The 16,109-nt window shown below is 34.4% G+C and overlaps 1 protein-coding gene across 1 annotated transcript in view; it reads right to left on the bottom strand.

The window, feature by feature from the left end:
- TMPRSS15 (transmembrane serine protease 15) overlaps positions 1-16,109 on the bottom strand; it is a gene marked incomplete at both ends in the record, with an annotated part of 53,053 nt that overhangs the window by 5,362 nt on the left and 31,582 nt on the right. Inside the window, 9 exon segments of the mRNA XM_079539461.1 lie at positions 182-277; positions 534-715; positions 2,668-2,842; positions 3,277-3,326; positions 6,131-6,226; positions 10,226-10,358; positions 12,979-13,089; positions 15,263-15,394; positions 15,840-15,965. Of these exon segments, the coding sequence (XP_079395587.1) occupies positions 182-277; positions 534-715; positions 2,668-2,842; positions 3,277-3,326; positions 6,131-6,226; positions 10,226-10,358; positions 12,979-13,089; positions 15,263-15,394; positions 15,840-15,965 (1,101 nt within the window).

The raw sequence follows: 16,109 nt of genomic DNA, 5'->3' as shown, positions 1-16,109 counted from the left end.
ATGATTGGAGATGTATATATTTTTTCTAATAAATATGTTGTAACTTTATTTCTTTAGAAAAGAAATGGTGGGGGAGTGGAATAGTAGAAAACTTTTTTCTAGAAGGGCATATCTCTAACCTGTTTGACCTAAGCAGCTTCTGTGGAATCAGGAGCAAATTTTCCCAGCATAATTTACCCACCTTCATATCTAATAGCACCCCAGCCAGCAATGGAACAGTTAATTCCTGGTAGAAACTGTTGATTTTCTTGCGGTAAGCAGATAGGTTGTATGTAATCTGTGAATGCAAAATAAGCAATCAATTTCAGTCTCTTTTCTTTATTTTGTTTTTTTTTTTTTTTTTATGAAGTCACAAAAGAAAGTATTCATTAGTTCAAATTCATTTTTGGGACACAATAACCAGGAAGTAGTGGATGAACTCAAGAATAATTAGACTATACAAAATGTACAGCCATTCATTCTATCATGGTTAGCATATTTAGGGTTTAAGCAATATATACGTTTTGTGGAAAAATACAAACTCACTTACTTACCTGTATATTGAACTTTGTTCTGAAGATGCATCAGAGCAATATCACTGTCTTTTGTAAGTTTGTTATAGTGAGGATTTATAACTATTTGATCAATGTTTTGAACTACCGTTAAAGTGTCTGTCATATTCGACTGGTCATATAAGCCAAGAACTGCTTTCCATGTAGATGGTTGTAATTGCCTCCTGGAAGTTGCAAGGAATATTCATAATTATGAATGATTAATGAACATTCTGAAAAATATGTTAGATAAAGTGCTAATCTTTAACCTCATTATAATAAGTAGCATGCTCTCAATTTCCCCTCAATTAATAGGATAATGTAGTAGATGTCCATACAATTTTGTGGTAGTTATATTATCTTAAACATTCATACTGTAGTATGTGATTGACTTTTGATTTTAAGCTTATATGCATTATTTAGAAGAATTAATCATGCAGCAGTGCAGTGGAATAAGATACATTAATTAAATCACTATGTCTTTTTTAGCACTGGAAAGAATACTGCTGACTGCCCACAATGCAATTAGCATTGGTCCTAGTTAGAAAACTATGGAACTATCTGAAGAATAATAGATTACAATGTTGTAGTAGAAAGTACTTCAGCTCATTGACTCAGAAAATTGGTCCCTTAGTTTTTTATCTAAATTGAAAAAAATACGTTCAGACAGCTATGGCATAAATCTACATGCTTGTTTTTTTGTTTTTGTTTTTGTTTTTGTTTTTGCTGAGCCTGCATCTATGCTGGTTTGAAACTAAGCTTTCTGAGGTTTCTCAGCTAGTGAATGCATGCATTTGCTAGTTTTTTAATCAAGTTCATTTTTATTCTAAAACATTATTTCAGTCTGCTTGATGTATGGAATTGGTTTCTGTTTATCTTTTTGACTGACATCTGGAGGCTACCTTGTTCTAAATCAGCATTTCAGTTAAATATTCAGAATTAAGAGCTAAAAATATAAACTGTTGCTTAAAGGAAAAACTCCAGCAAATTCAACACAATAAAATGATATCTAAGTGAAAATAGAAAAGTGAAATAGGTGAAAAGGAAGCACCAATGTAAGTGTGGATTTATCATGTGCAAACTAACATGGCTTGATCCCCCTCATTTCAAGGGCTTTGTGTGGAATATACTCCTGTAATGGAATGAGGAGTCATTCTTATACTGGCATAGCCTCCCCAGCATTATTATTTAGATATTCATAATGAAAAATCTACTATAGTTTTGAATAATAACGTTTGTCTTTTGCTATTGCGGTTTCTGAGTGTCTTCTTCAGTACTAGTTTCTATTACAGACGTTATGGAAGCAAATCTTAGAAAATATTTATATGCATCACTTCTTTGTGGTACAAACAATGCTATCTGGAGGACACTGCAATATTGCCTGATCAGTATTTATGAATCAAGGTTCATTCCAATTATGCACAGTAAATCTTGATCAATCTGTGATACTTAACAGGTGGAATGGGAAAAAATGAATTTACCTTTCTTAGATACTTAATCCTTTAACCACTACATACCATCCTCTAACCACTAACAGAGATTCCTGTGAGTAATGGAGGCCCACACTGCTTATAGGTAAAGTAAAAATGCTCAGTATTAATACCATGTATTTTAAATGTTCACTGTTCAGAAAATGGCTCTTGGTTTCTATGACTGTCTGCTTTAAAATAAGGACTGAGGATTTACTTGTATGTTGCAGAGCTTTACGTGATTCAAACATAGTAATTTAACAGTGAAGTAGTTATTAAGTTTTTATATTAGAATCACAAATTATTCATTATCTGATACATCCTTAGTCAATCTGCACATAAAGCAAATGTTTCACATGCTTTCTTAAAATGAAAAAGACATGGTATGGATGTCATCTGGCCATCTCAACAAGTCAGCGGGATGCCCTGCAGTCAGTGGAGACAAAAATGCATTTGTGAATCTGTAATAATTTCATTTCAAACACCTAAAAAGTACCTCCTACCAATGGTTTCAATATGATCCTTTGAAAGTGTGATTTGCTCTGTGATTGACCAATGACTCAAGATTATACTTCAGCCCAACTTTACTGACAGATATCCACCATTTAGGTACTTGCATGTTGTGGGAGCATCAGAATGCATTAACTTATGAGTACAGTGAAAGTTACCCATATACACAGTGTGCTGCTGTCACCAGCCATTCCTCATTGACAAGGGAGGCTCCACAAACGGGTCTGGAATTAAAACGGAGTGAGACAATCCAAGGCCAAGCCTCTCTTCTGGCATCACTTCCACCTACAATCCTTGTTCCTTTGTTCTCAATTTCCAGGCGTTTTCCACAAGCTAAAATAAATGCATATATGTATTTTAAATAAATAAATGCAAATTTGTAGAAGAACATGGTATGCTTTATTTGAGTAGTTAAATTCTTGGAAAAATAGTCTTGGTACTACCTGACCTGCTATTCAAAAATATTATTACTGTGGAGAAAAGTTTGCCATTTTATAGCTGAAATCAAGATGCAACTTGGATTTAGATGTTTTATATCCTCAGATCTTAAATTTTTGTATATATTTGCTTTCAGTATCGACCCGTCTCCAGTGTATACTTAACTCTGAAAACAAGCGAAGATTGTAAATTTTGCTGTGTTTATATCATTACAAGCATGGCTTTTATAGTCCATTTCCTAACCTTTCAATTCAAACTATAAACATTAGGCTTTATGGACTGAACAATCTGATTTCTGTGTGAAACATTCCCAGGGTAAATGTACTTACGTTTAATGTTACACTGCAGATGAATCACCAGGTTGTTTAAACAAAGTTCTCTAGAAGGAAAGTATAATTAAATCACAAGTATCTGCATACCAAGTAACTCTTTCATATATATAAATGTACATTAGCTTCATTCATGACAGATTCTAAATAAAACTGTAACTGCATACTGCATTTATTTTACCTTTTGAGAAGTTTTAATAACTTACCACTAGAGATCAGTGTAACCAAAGAATTTTGAAATGGTTAGTTCGATATCACTGTATCTTTTTTACTAAGATTATAGTGCACAATAAAATATATAGCTGCATATAGAGGGGAAGGAATTATTTAGCAGAGATATAAAGCCAGAGCCTGAAGAGCATGAAACCACAGATCAAAACTACTCAAGCATTTCTGATACCTAGAGGTTTTAAGATTATCTTCATAGCTTGTAATGAATCTGAACACTTGGGACAGTGTGTGTGCTAGCAATTTAAATTGGATACACAGAAATATATCAGAAAGAAAAAAAAGTCAGCTAAGGGCTAGGTCACAGTATGCATTTCCACTTCATTTTTTCAAAGAGATAAAAGGAAGCATTCTTTAAGCAGAATATAGCATTATGCATCCCTCACTATGGTTGCACTAAAATTTGGCATTTTTTGTGAGAGAAATAATGAGTGACAGCCCAGCAAGTGAGAACATGTAACCTTCCCCTCCATCCCTGTCTAATTAAATCTTCATTATGGTGAGTGTAAGAGGGTGAAATATGCCTCCAGCTCTGTATTGTATCATACAAACTAGCCAATCTAATACTCAGCTTGTCAGATTTGTCCCTATTTTTATGTGGAAATTGGGGTCTATCTCCCACCATCGGTACCTACTGATTGCTTAGTAGAAGGTACTTTATGGGAGTCCACTTTTTTGTCTATTTGGAGTAAGTTTCCAGTATGAAAACCATTTCCTTGCCTGCATTTCAATTTATCAGTCCTCAGTTACCCCTTGGTTAGCTCAGAGTCCAAAAGGCAGTAGAGTCACACTACATGTGCTAAATACCCATCCTATGTAACTCTGTGAGCGTTATCTGTGAAGGAGCATGCTGGGAAGAAATCTTAAATCTATGAGTATGGTCTCACTTAGGAATGGCAAAAAAAAAAAATGCCTGTAGCATCTGCTCATGTGTATCTTCAAAGCAGAATTTTGGCCCATACAAAGCAATTCTGCCAAGAAATCCATTACCTAATGGCATCAGAGAACAGTTATGCCGTTTCCGTACTACAGCTTTCAGGTATCTGTATGACCCTTTACATTCATGGCAGTTACTCTTGAAACTAAGACCAAAGGCAATGTGAGAAGTAGCTTTTTAAAATTTGATTATCAATTTGATTTTTTAATTATCAATTCTATGTGATCATTCTAACATGCACACAACAAAAGCATGTGAGACTTTAATGGTGTTACCCTGTAAAATGATTCCTATCAGTTTTCTAGATGAAGAATATCTATCTAGATACCCATTTCATCAACAGAAATACAACTAAGATTAATGAACTTATTCCATTCACTCCTGCATCAATTATCTTTAAGTGTTTAAGAGATATTAACAGAAGACATCTTTAAATTACTGCTGTTGTTTAAGATCTCTTGTGGTTATCCTTATTTAGACATGTAGTCAAGAAAAACATGAAAAGTAACTTGCAGTATCTCAATTGTAAAATATCCTTTCGATACCAGTAAAAATGATAAATGTTGGGATTAACAGAGTATAACTGGAACAAACAATGGATTTTTTTTTAATATAGAAATAATACAGCATATCAAATTAAGAATTCTACCCGCTTTGCTACCATGTGGTGTGCTCATAAAGGAAACCTGAAAGAACATGGACTCTTGACATCATCCACATCATTTCATCATTTTAGCAATTATACAGTAATTTTCTGCGTCCATGCTTGTAGTAGGATTCCAGGATAATGTTTGTTACAAACCTTCTTATAAGCAGAAACTCAGTAACTGAAGTCATTATATAATGTTTTATTTGATGGTGGCAATCCTTTCTACTTTGTAGAGGTGTACTTAAACCCGGTATTTCCTGAGAAAGTAATCCTGGGCAAACATTATATTTTCATTTAATCTACAAGAAACACTGACTGACAGTTTGTATGACTTTTCAGAATCACTTCAGGTGTTATTTGGACTGAGGAAGATAAGGATGTAATGCATTCCAAGGATCATTTCATCTAATGATAAATATGGAGACACGACATGAGAATGACACATGGAAACATTTTTTGAACTAAATTAATTTGTCTAAACATAGATACAGCTGTTGTCCTAAGTGTCTTATCAATAAACTCAATGGATTACAAAATGTGATTCACCTTATTCCAGAAAAGATAGCTAGACAAATTAGAATTTGGAAATACTTTTTTTCTCTGTTGATTTTAGGGAGAACCAAGAGTGAAATTGATATATTCATAGTTTAGAGATCTCTAGATAAAAAACATTTTATAAATAGCATTTTCAAAAAAAATGTGCATGTAAAAAGAAATGTAAAAGTAACAGTATTAATAATTTTCACAATAAATATATAAAAATATTGCATAAAATTATATCGAATGCTAAAAATAAATCAAGCATCTCTCTTATTTAAAATTTGCAATAGACAAACAAGAATGGAAGGTGGAAAAGTGAACTGCACAATGATACATACAATTCAGCAGTAGACACAGAATAAAACCTATTTCTATGGTCCAGACCTCATACAGAATCACATTAGTCTTCAGATAAACTTAAGCTGGAAATTATTGTATAAATCATAGTCACCGCACTTGCATTTTTCCTTAGTATGAGGAAGCAACCTCACTCTACTCACTTTTTTGTAAATATTAGGCTCTGATTAGCTACTTCAGTGATGTCGACAAATGGACCATCTCCAGTGAATAATACAGTTGATGACATATTTGAATTCCTGGAAGGAAAAGACACACATAGGTATTTTTAGAAATTTATCCTGTTTTATTGGTGGAGGACTGTCTGGGAAATGATGATGTTTGTGGAATTATCTGGAGATGTGTGATTAAAACTTTCACAGATTAAAATGTGACTTGCCTAACTTCATTCACCTTATCCTAAGAACTCCAGTGCTACAATGGAGAGAAAACAATTATTTTAATGAAAGTAAATTATGAGTTTATCCTCTTTTGTGCCACAGTGAATGGTTTGCAATACTGATTCTTAAATATATGGAGACAGATTGTGGTGGTATGGCAATAAAGACTGAAGCTTCTTGACAGTATCCCATTATATGTTGTTGCCATGTGACAGTTGGCAGTAGAGGGGCAGTCTGACAAAATGGTGTCTGGCATGGAAGTGTGGATGATGTGAAGGTGTGTCATTAAATTTCTCTATGTGGAAAAAAATGCCATCCATTGATATTTGTTGACTCTTGCTGAACGTTTATGGAAACCAAACATCGGATGTGAGCACGGTGAGGTGCTGGGTGGTACATTTCAGAAGTGGTGATAGCAACAGTGGATTGATACTGCTGGTGCAGATTTTTTATGAGTGCAGCATGCAGGTTCTTGTTCATCGATGACAAAAATGCACAGCTAATAGTGGTGACTGTGTTGAAAGTTAGTATTTTGTAGCTGTGAATTTGCTCTATCAAGTAGTGCTATTGTGCTCTTTAGTTTCTTTAGCTGTTATAGTTTCTGTGGAAATAAATAGAAGGTATTATTTTTGCAGCAACCTACTTAAATGCTGAAATTTCTGGATTACGGGCTGGATCTTCTCTGATCTTTCCTTTAACAATAGGGACTTTATTTAGCTTCCTCATCTTTCTGAAATAAAATCTAAAGTGCTTTTTTGAGAAAACCTTTGGTAATTTCGTTTGATTTATTTGTATTCTTTGAATTCCTGAGATACACAGAGCTGGAGATTCCTAAATGTTATCAGTGATTGCAAAACCAAGCTGCTCTTCTTTCAATTAATGTATTGATAAATGGTGAGTGTTTCTGTAAGTATAAGAAATCATATACTTTTCCTGGAGCAATGCAGTTTAGTAGCAGCAATGTATTATTATGTATTATTATGCAGCAATTCCAAGTCACAGCTCTTAAATATTCCTTGATTCAAGGCATTATCCAACACATACATATGGTGTACTCAAGACAAAGTGTTCTAATAAGATTGCTTTGCTAGAACTGATTAGCATTCAAAATATAGTTAGTTTTTAATTAGAGGGAATGATAATGGAATATTATGATAGATTTTAGCTCTAGTAATCTAGCTTCTTATCATTTCAAAAGGAAGAAAAATTAACACCATGGGCCAGACCCTAAAGGTGATGCGTAATTTGAGTTTTCACTGGGGATCTACTGTTAATGAAAATGATTTATTAGAAGTATTGAAGGCTATGACAAAAATGGCCTTAAGGAGGCTAACCTACGAATTAAGTAGCCAGAATTTACAGAATAATTTTGGATAAGTTTCTTACACACAGATCTACAGAGGTATTTACGGTTTCAGTCTCTATCCATGTCCCTGATATGATCAGTAACAATAAGCAGTACCAAATGTTAGAAAAGATTCAAATGAAGTGGTACATTTCTGAATAATTATTCTGAATAATAATGCCATTTGTTCAATAACTACAATTTTTTCTCTTATCTAAAAAATAAAAATCCACATGCTTATTTGAAGAAAATATATTTACAGATTTTTCATTCTATTGTTTAATTTTCAGGCTGCAGGATATTTGTAATTTGTTTTACTTATGCTTAAGTCACAGGGTAGTGCTTTGTCCACTGATTTTATGACAAACAGGAAAACAATACTAAAGAATTGCAGCAAATTTTCAATAGTGAACACTTTCTTTAGTATAAAAGAAAGGCTTTGTTCACATGTGGATTCATATGAAGAACAACTATTTCCTAACTGCTGATGTGCACACAATATTTTTATAAGAAATCATGCAAATAGAAAATAAAAATAACCTCTCTAGGCTTTCTTGATTTGAAAAGAAGCATCTTATAAGAGCAGTTAAACAAAGGTTGCTCACAGTTTCTGAACGTGAGTGGACCTGAAAATCTCCAAAAAACCTGAACATGAAACTTCTCTTGTGGCTTCCAGGTGACAACTGACATGACATTAAGTCTATCACCAAGCAATCAGGACTGTTCTCATTCTGGCTGCAAACACGGCCTCAATACACTGAGGAACAGGTTCTTTTCTACATCCAGTCAATGAATTTTATAGCATTTTGCCACACTGGAAAGCCTGAGTCTGGCAGTCAGAAGTCAAAATGATTTTATCTGGTATTTCTAGTAGCTAGGCATAGTAGCTAGCTACTACTACTGACCGTTTACTAGTGGAGTAAATGAAAATGTAAGTGACCTGGGCATCTCAAACATGACATTTTATTTCAGTTAGTTAATTTTCAAGAATTTTATGAGTTCATGAATAAAACAGGCTGCAGGTCTGCTAACACTGGTCCTAAAGAAACAAATGTATTTGAAACCAAACAAAGGAAATGGTGGAAGGTTCAGTGTCTGAACTGATGGCTTGAAGAAAATCAATGCTAATAATGACAACAATAATCAGGCATGGCAGTGTCGTGCACACGGTCACAAAGCACATACTGAACAAAGGATCCTTCTTTAGGTTTCTCAGTTCCACCACTCCATGCACCTTTTTCTCTGGACTCACTTTTGTGTATTTGTGTATTTGTGAATTATTTCCCTAACCTATATTTTCGTAGATGCACACATGGGCATCGCTCTAGATTTGCTTGTTTGGTACATATCACAAATACAACAGAGAGGCAATGACAGGCAGGGAGGGAGAAAGAGGGAGAGGAAGAAGGCTAATGGCCATTGTAAATGGATGAGGCATCTGACTCAAAGAACACTTAGTCATACTTCCTGTATCCTTATATACATGCATAAAAAAGATAACTGCATACCAATATTACAAATAGGATTTGTGCATCTGATATGTACACAAAAGCAGTACTTAACCAAAAGAAATAAGAATAAAACAGTACATATTCATTGGATGATTGAAAATGCTTTCAAATAACATTTCGTCTTTTTTCCTAGCCCTCTTTACTTTGCCATTTCTACAGTTAATTTATGAGACAGGCATTTGCAGGCATCTTACTTTTATTGGAGAGCAACATAATAAACTGCAAGCTAAGAATTTTATTTGATTATTACTTGAGTAAATTACATTCTCTAAAAACCTCAGCACTGTAGGAAAGACATTTATTATTCATTGGATGGCAGTGAAATTTCATACAGTGTAAGTGGGGCCAGAATTCGGGCCATAAATTTCTGTAAAAATACAACACTTCTGCACTAAACTCTCCTCGCCTCTTCCCTGGAAATTCCGCTGAATAGCAGCAACTGAAGACAAATCTGCTTTTTCAATCATATGCTTCCCTCCTTCCTCCAGCCGCAAACACACCTCAAGTGAAATAGTTTCCTACCCCAACAACTCATGTTTAATGATAGGTATGAAATGTATTGGGAGCCCAGTTACAGGATACTCAAGTGGTTATCTTGAATTTACTTGAAATGAACATCAGCATGACAGTAAAGTAGCCAAGGATCCTGTTTTCTCAAGATTTGATTTTGTGCTGTTCTCGCAAAAATGAAGACATAAATGATGACACAGTGATAAAAGACTAATCCTTTCACATGAGACTCACAGTGTTCTCCAATATGTGTACTCATATTTAATCTGCTGTTTTCAGAGTTAGCAATACAGTGATGAATGATGAAAAAATAAGCATTGTGACACGTACAAATTTGTTCACTGATTTGGAGCTTCGTTTACTACAGAAAAGTATATTTGTTTCGGTTTTTATGGGTGGTAACAATACCACTAAAATGATGAGAAAAACACAAATTCACAAACTCAGCAAAACTTCAAACAAGTTACAAGAGCATTTAATATTTTCACTCACCCTAATCCCAGCTGCTGGCAAACACTGTCTGAAATCTTTTCATTCCAATCAGCTGCACATGCCAGGTGCCACACCTTCCCGATCCTGACCTGTACCAGTCCTTCAGTGCTTGCAGAACCATTAAGCAATCTCACTGTAGACCAAAATGGACAGAAGCATTTTAGATAGGTGATTAAAATACAAAGGAAAACCACCCCGAATGAAAAACAAGGCAGTATGCACAGATTTATTATTGCTGGCAAAGAACAAAAGAAGTAAAGATGTTAAGATGCACTACAGCAGTAATAAACCCAGCATGTTCAGGATATTGCATTCCTATGGGGAGGAAACATTATCTTCTTCTATATTTCTGCCACAGGACAGTTTCATAGCTTGTATTTTGCAAGTGTCTTGTGAAAAGACAGCAAATAGTACATTTTCCATCTACTCTAAACAATATTTATTCTTAGCCAGTACTATGTAATTTCCAACTGCTTGTGAAGTTTTAGCTAGACAGTGGTCAGTAATGATAACTGGAAATAAAGTTTTAAAACAGAGCTAACTGAAAAATAGGATTATCCAGCTTCAGTTGCTATGAGAACTTTTGCTTTCACTGCAGCTTAAGTTAAAATAATAGTAATAGCAATACATTTCTCTGAAAAACCAGTATTTCCATCAAAAGTTTTCCAAAAGAGAGTATTCAGACGAAAAATTTGTAAAACCATCAATAATGTGGTGAAAAATTTTATGCTATTGGCATGGTGACTGAGGAAGTTGGAGTGGAAGGTCAACAGAATCCTGTCTATAGCACGAGCTAAAAATGCATTTGAAACAAGTAATGGTTATTGCCAGCATGAAGTAAGGAAGAAAAAAACACAAGGTATTTGTAATTGACTGGTTACTGATTTTTTAAAATAATACTAGCTCTCCAGAAAACGATTTTCCACTACCTTTTCCCTAATGATTGAAGATTTCCTATAAACAAACAAAAAACAAACAAACAAACAAGCAAACAAACAAACAAATATTAAGGAATGCCTCTTTGAAACTCAGAGCACATGAAGTGATATATGGGAGTAGATTAATGGTAAACTTCAATCATGCTAGATTTTGGAGTACTATTAAAAATCTCAGAATTGCATGCAGTTTGAGATTTCTCCAAAATATTTTTGACACCCTTCCTCTCTCCTACTTGAACTATAATTCTTCTTCCTTTCTCCTCATCACTTCTACATTCATCTCCAAACACACTTCTGTTAAGCCATAAAAGACTTACTGAGCACTCAAAAGTATTTAATTCAAAAGTTCATATATTTTACTACTTTCCATATGAAGACGTGTTATGTTTTCCCTTTGCTGCCCATGGGGAGTTCCAAAAGTTGGGAGTATTTGAAAATGCCAGTTTGTCAAGTTTAAAATGGCAGGTATGATAAAAAATTGAAATTCAGGAAAAGGAGCAAGTATTTTGGACACTGAAAAGACTCAATGTGATGGTGTCTAATTAAATTTTCATTTTATTTTAAAGATTAGATTGATTCAGCCAACTTTTGGATTAAATGGGTTTTTGGAAACAATTCTGCCAATCCTTTAATGTGAGGTAATTTGTTAAGAAGGAATAGACAACCTATGGCAAAATAAATCTTTGGGAAAACGTACAAAATGTTAAAGTAGGTGATAGTAACTTCTCCAGATCTTTAACAAGCTCTGGAACAAACTTTCCGGTCCTCTTTGCTTAAGAAAAAGCTGAAGTGAATTTTATTTTGTTCATTTTAAAAGGCAGGATATTATTGCAACAAAATAGTTAAAGCATTAATATGAAGGCTGAATTTGGGCTTTCATACACACACACATATATAAAAGATGTTGAAATCAATAAGAACTGTCAGCATACATCTAAGGACATATCTCAAGCACAGAAGTCCTCCTTAAAACAAGGCAGATGATGATGTACAGAGCTTAAAAGCCTGCTTTTAACTTTCCCATTAGTGCTCCATAATACAGTGTCGGAAAAGCACTTTGTCAGGAACTGAAATTTGGTTTTTGCTGTAGGCCCAACATGATTTTAACATCAGTTTTACATTTAAGTTGTTGTTTAGGGAATATTATTTCCATGTTACATGAAATGAAGCCATATGTAGTAAACCTAAATTTTGGAAATGGCCATTTTATTAGAAGAATAAGCAACAGTAGCTGTTGCTTTTCCTGTTGTAGGAATCTGCACATTCGCAGTGAACAACAGATGCCACTTTTGCAGCTGTGCCATGTCTTCACCCTGTGGCAATGCCTACATAAGATGGAGTCCAAGCAGTCTGGAGGGTGCCACATGACGCAGTTTGACTTCCCACTCACAGAAGTATTTGAGAGTTTCTGTCAAGAAGATTTAACCCTTACCCCACACTGCAGCATTTATACTGCTATTAATCTCAAATTACTTGCAGGAAATAGTGATAAAATTTGGAAATCTGAAACGGATGTAGGGGATAGCATGTAATGAGTTTTCATTATATTTTGGGGTCATTATAAGCAGTCACTGGTTTAAGCATAGAGCAACTTTCTACCTTTAACAGAAATTTCCACCAGATTACATACATTGACTCAGAAATGTGATTTTGCTTTTCTATCCCTGACAAAGCCAACAGATATTGATGTGTAAATTTGCATGTCTTGCATGCAGTTGCAGTAGTTCACACAAGCTGTGTTATTGTGCCTGTTTGCCTAGGTAACACCTACTAAATATACATGCATCCTTTTTCTATGTATGAAGGGAAACTCACTGCATTTTTCTTCATCAGAGCCATCTTCACACTGAGGTAGCTTATCACAAAGGTTATCCAATGGTATGCACTCTCCACTACGACACTGATATTCTTCAGGTGCACAAGCTCCTAAAGGAGAACAGAAAAGGAGAAGGAAATTATAATTACTAGGTTATATTGATATTCAATGCAGATCATCCAGTTTACCATAAAATAAAATTGATTGAATAATACAGAGGACCTTTTCCTAATGCCCTTCTGCTCTAATTCTGTTTTCTATTTCCTTGCTTCCCCTTTCCTTTCATCTCTTTTTCAGAATAAAGACTATTTTTAGATAAATAGAAGGGAATATATATCACATATAGAGTAAATATAAAGCTATGATTATTTCTGTGTACAAAGTGTATTTTTAATGGTGCAGTTTATTTTGTGGAAGTCTTATTTAAGGCAAGACAACTGATCAGCATCTAAATTTTTGATATCCATATAAAATTATTCTTTTGACAGCATAGACTGCTGTGTAACATACATGGAAAAGAATATGATTTCTAAACACATTAACTGGCAACAGCTGATGTCAGATTTTCCACAGAAATCATTTTGCATGGCTAGATGAGAACAAGATTTTCCAAATCCGCCTTTAAAAAAATATATATTTTATACCATAAAAAGTATTAATTGTCAAATTATGCTCCCATATCAGAATCTCAATATTTCATGGAAAAATAACGTGAAGAAAAATCTGCTTTTCTTCTAAAATTCACTTAATGGCAATGCTTTTATCTTTTTATTTTTATAGACCTGTAGGCTAATGAAATTAATACGTGTCCTTTGGCTGCAAAGATCATGAATAAGCATAATTCTTTTGGAAATGAAAACCTTTCGATATATTTAAGAAGAACTGGCCATGGCCACTTTGAGAACTCTGTCTCACTAAGCTTAATTCTTATTTTACAGCCAAATGTGGGGAAAAGTTCATTTTTGCTGAACCAGCTGAAAGAAGTCTTAGCATTGTTGGACTTAATAAATGTGATAGAGAAGGAAGAAAGAGAAAAAGTAAAATGGGCTTATGCCAGTAAAAATCTGCATCTCAGTCTTGTACAATGGGAGTTGATTTTGCAACAATAAATCAATGGTTCAGATTTTTGAGATATTAAGAAAATTAATATAAGTGCTACTACTAATCTGTAAAAGAGTTGCAGCTATTTAACATGCCTGAAGATACTTGTCTTTATGATATTTAAAGAAAAAAAAGTTTAGGTTCTTGTTTTCCTTCTCTACATGCAAGTGAATGGTACTGTATGCATCTCTGAACACACTGCTTTTCCATTCTCTTACTTCCGTTGTCAGACTTCCACAAAAGTAACACAAAGACTTTACTTCAGTTTCCATAAGACTTGTTCTAGAGACAGTGATAGCGCAAGTTTATCCTTGTAAGCATGTTGCTCTTGCATATACTTTTGTATTTGGCTCAATTTTGTATGTTTTTGGAGAGACAATCACTGAATTTTGCAAATGACAGGTCTAATTGCAATCAAGAAAAACAGAACTATTTCATCAGGGGACAGACTAGAACCAGAAACACACTGCTGTCCAAATATGTAAAAGTCCCTTTTCCCAGATTTTTCACATATTAAGTGCACTGCTGGCAAGTTTACAGAGGACACAAGCTAAGTGGTGCAGTTGATACAACAGAAGGAAGGGATGACATCCAATGGGACTTGGTGAAGCTTGAGAAGTTGGCTTACGTAAGCTTAATGGGATTCAACATTGCTCTTGAGTTGGGGGCAATCCCAGATATGTGTACAGACTGAAAGAACTCATGGAGAGTAGACTTGCGGAGCATGATATGGGGGTCCTCCTTGTGGAGGACCTCCCTGTGGGCAAAAAGCTGGCCATGAGCTAGTAGTATGCATTCATATCTCAGAAGACCAATTGTCAGACATTAATGACATCATCAAATGTGTAAAAAAGTGATCTAATGACAGAGCTTTAATAAACAATCATTAATATTTGCCCTCTTATATTTCAAATGTTTATCAGCCAAAATAACGAGTCACTTTTTCACATACAATTGCAGAGAATTGGAGATGGTACAGATACTGACCAATAGGTCATTTTGTAAAGTATCAAAAATGTCACTTTTTGTTCTAGAAAACATACAGTGCAGATGGGTAACTGCTAATCTTTTTAACTTTTTGGTATTTCTGTTGACTAAGGACAGAGAGACACCCTCTAAGTGCACTTCAATTTTATTTCAGCTCTGGTATAAGCTCTTAAAGACAGGAGATCATATACTTACCTAGATTGTAGCCAGTAGTAAAGTTTGCAAGAAATCCCTTCCCTGTTGCAGCCTCGTCCGTAAAAAGAGTTACTGTCATCTCGTTTGTTGTAGAGAAGATATCAGGCAATGGGTCGTTTCCTGTATAGACAGCTATTCTCCAGGAGAACATGAAGATATTTATGTTATTTTGTTCTTATTAATTTCAAAATGTTTTAGGATTCAGTGCAAACACTGCTACTGCATGAATGCAGCTATTTCTCAAAACTAGATGCAATAAGATTGCAATGTCCAAAGCCCAACCCCTAATTTGACACATCAGAACAGAAAATAATGACACTGTTTGTCCAGGAGCATGAACAGTATTATTTACTAAGTTGTTTTCTCTTGGATGTATGACAAGCTAAGTGTTTACAAACACTTTGGAAATGCAGTGTCACATATGGTATGTTATCTCAAGTTCTTCTCCTACTTTCCAAGACAAATGAATATGAAGAAACAAAGAAGAAAGAGAGAATTAATTTCCTTTACATTTGATCCACCAATTTGCTTGAGTGGCCTGATTGCATTCATTTTACTACACATCAGTGTTACTTGCCCAAAAGTAAGGAATCTTGTCCTCTGCCATCTCTGACTTCAACAACATCATAAATATTTTCCAGATCAAAAACCTGAAAATGAAGTTGAATGTTTTTTCCTTTTTCAGCATTTAAGTACCATACACCTAGAAAATAGTAACACAAACACAAAAATCACCTTATTGTTTTTTAGAGTTTACTGTGCAATTTTCATGGAAAAAAAAAAAAAAGATGTAGAGGTTTAAATCTTAACGTTAAAAGGAACTAATGCTGTCAAGACCTAAAATTTT

Source organism: Tetrao urogallus (genome assembly GCF_951394365.1).
Source record: "Tetrao urogallus genome assembly, chromosome: 1".
Classification (NCBI taxonomy): Eukaryota; Metazoa; Chordata; class Aves; order Galliformes; family Phasianidae; genus Tetrao; species Tetrao urogallus.
Note: the sequence above shows the minus strand (reverse complement) of the source record. Positions and strands in the feature narration are given on the sequence as shown.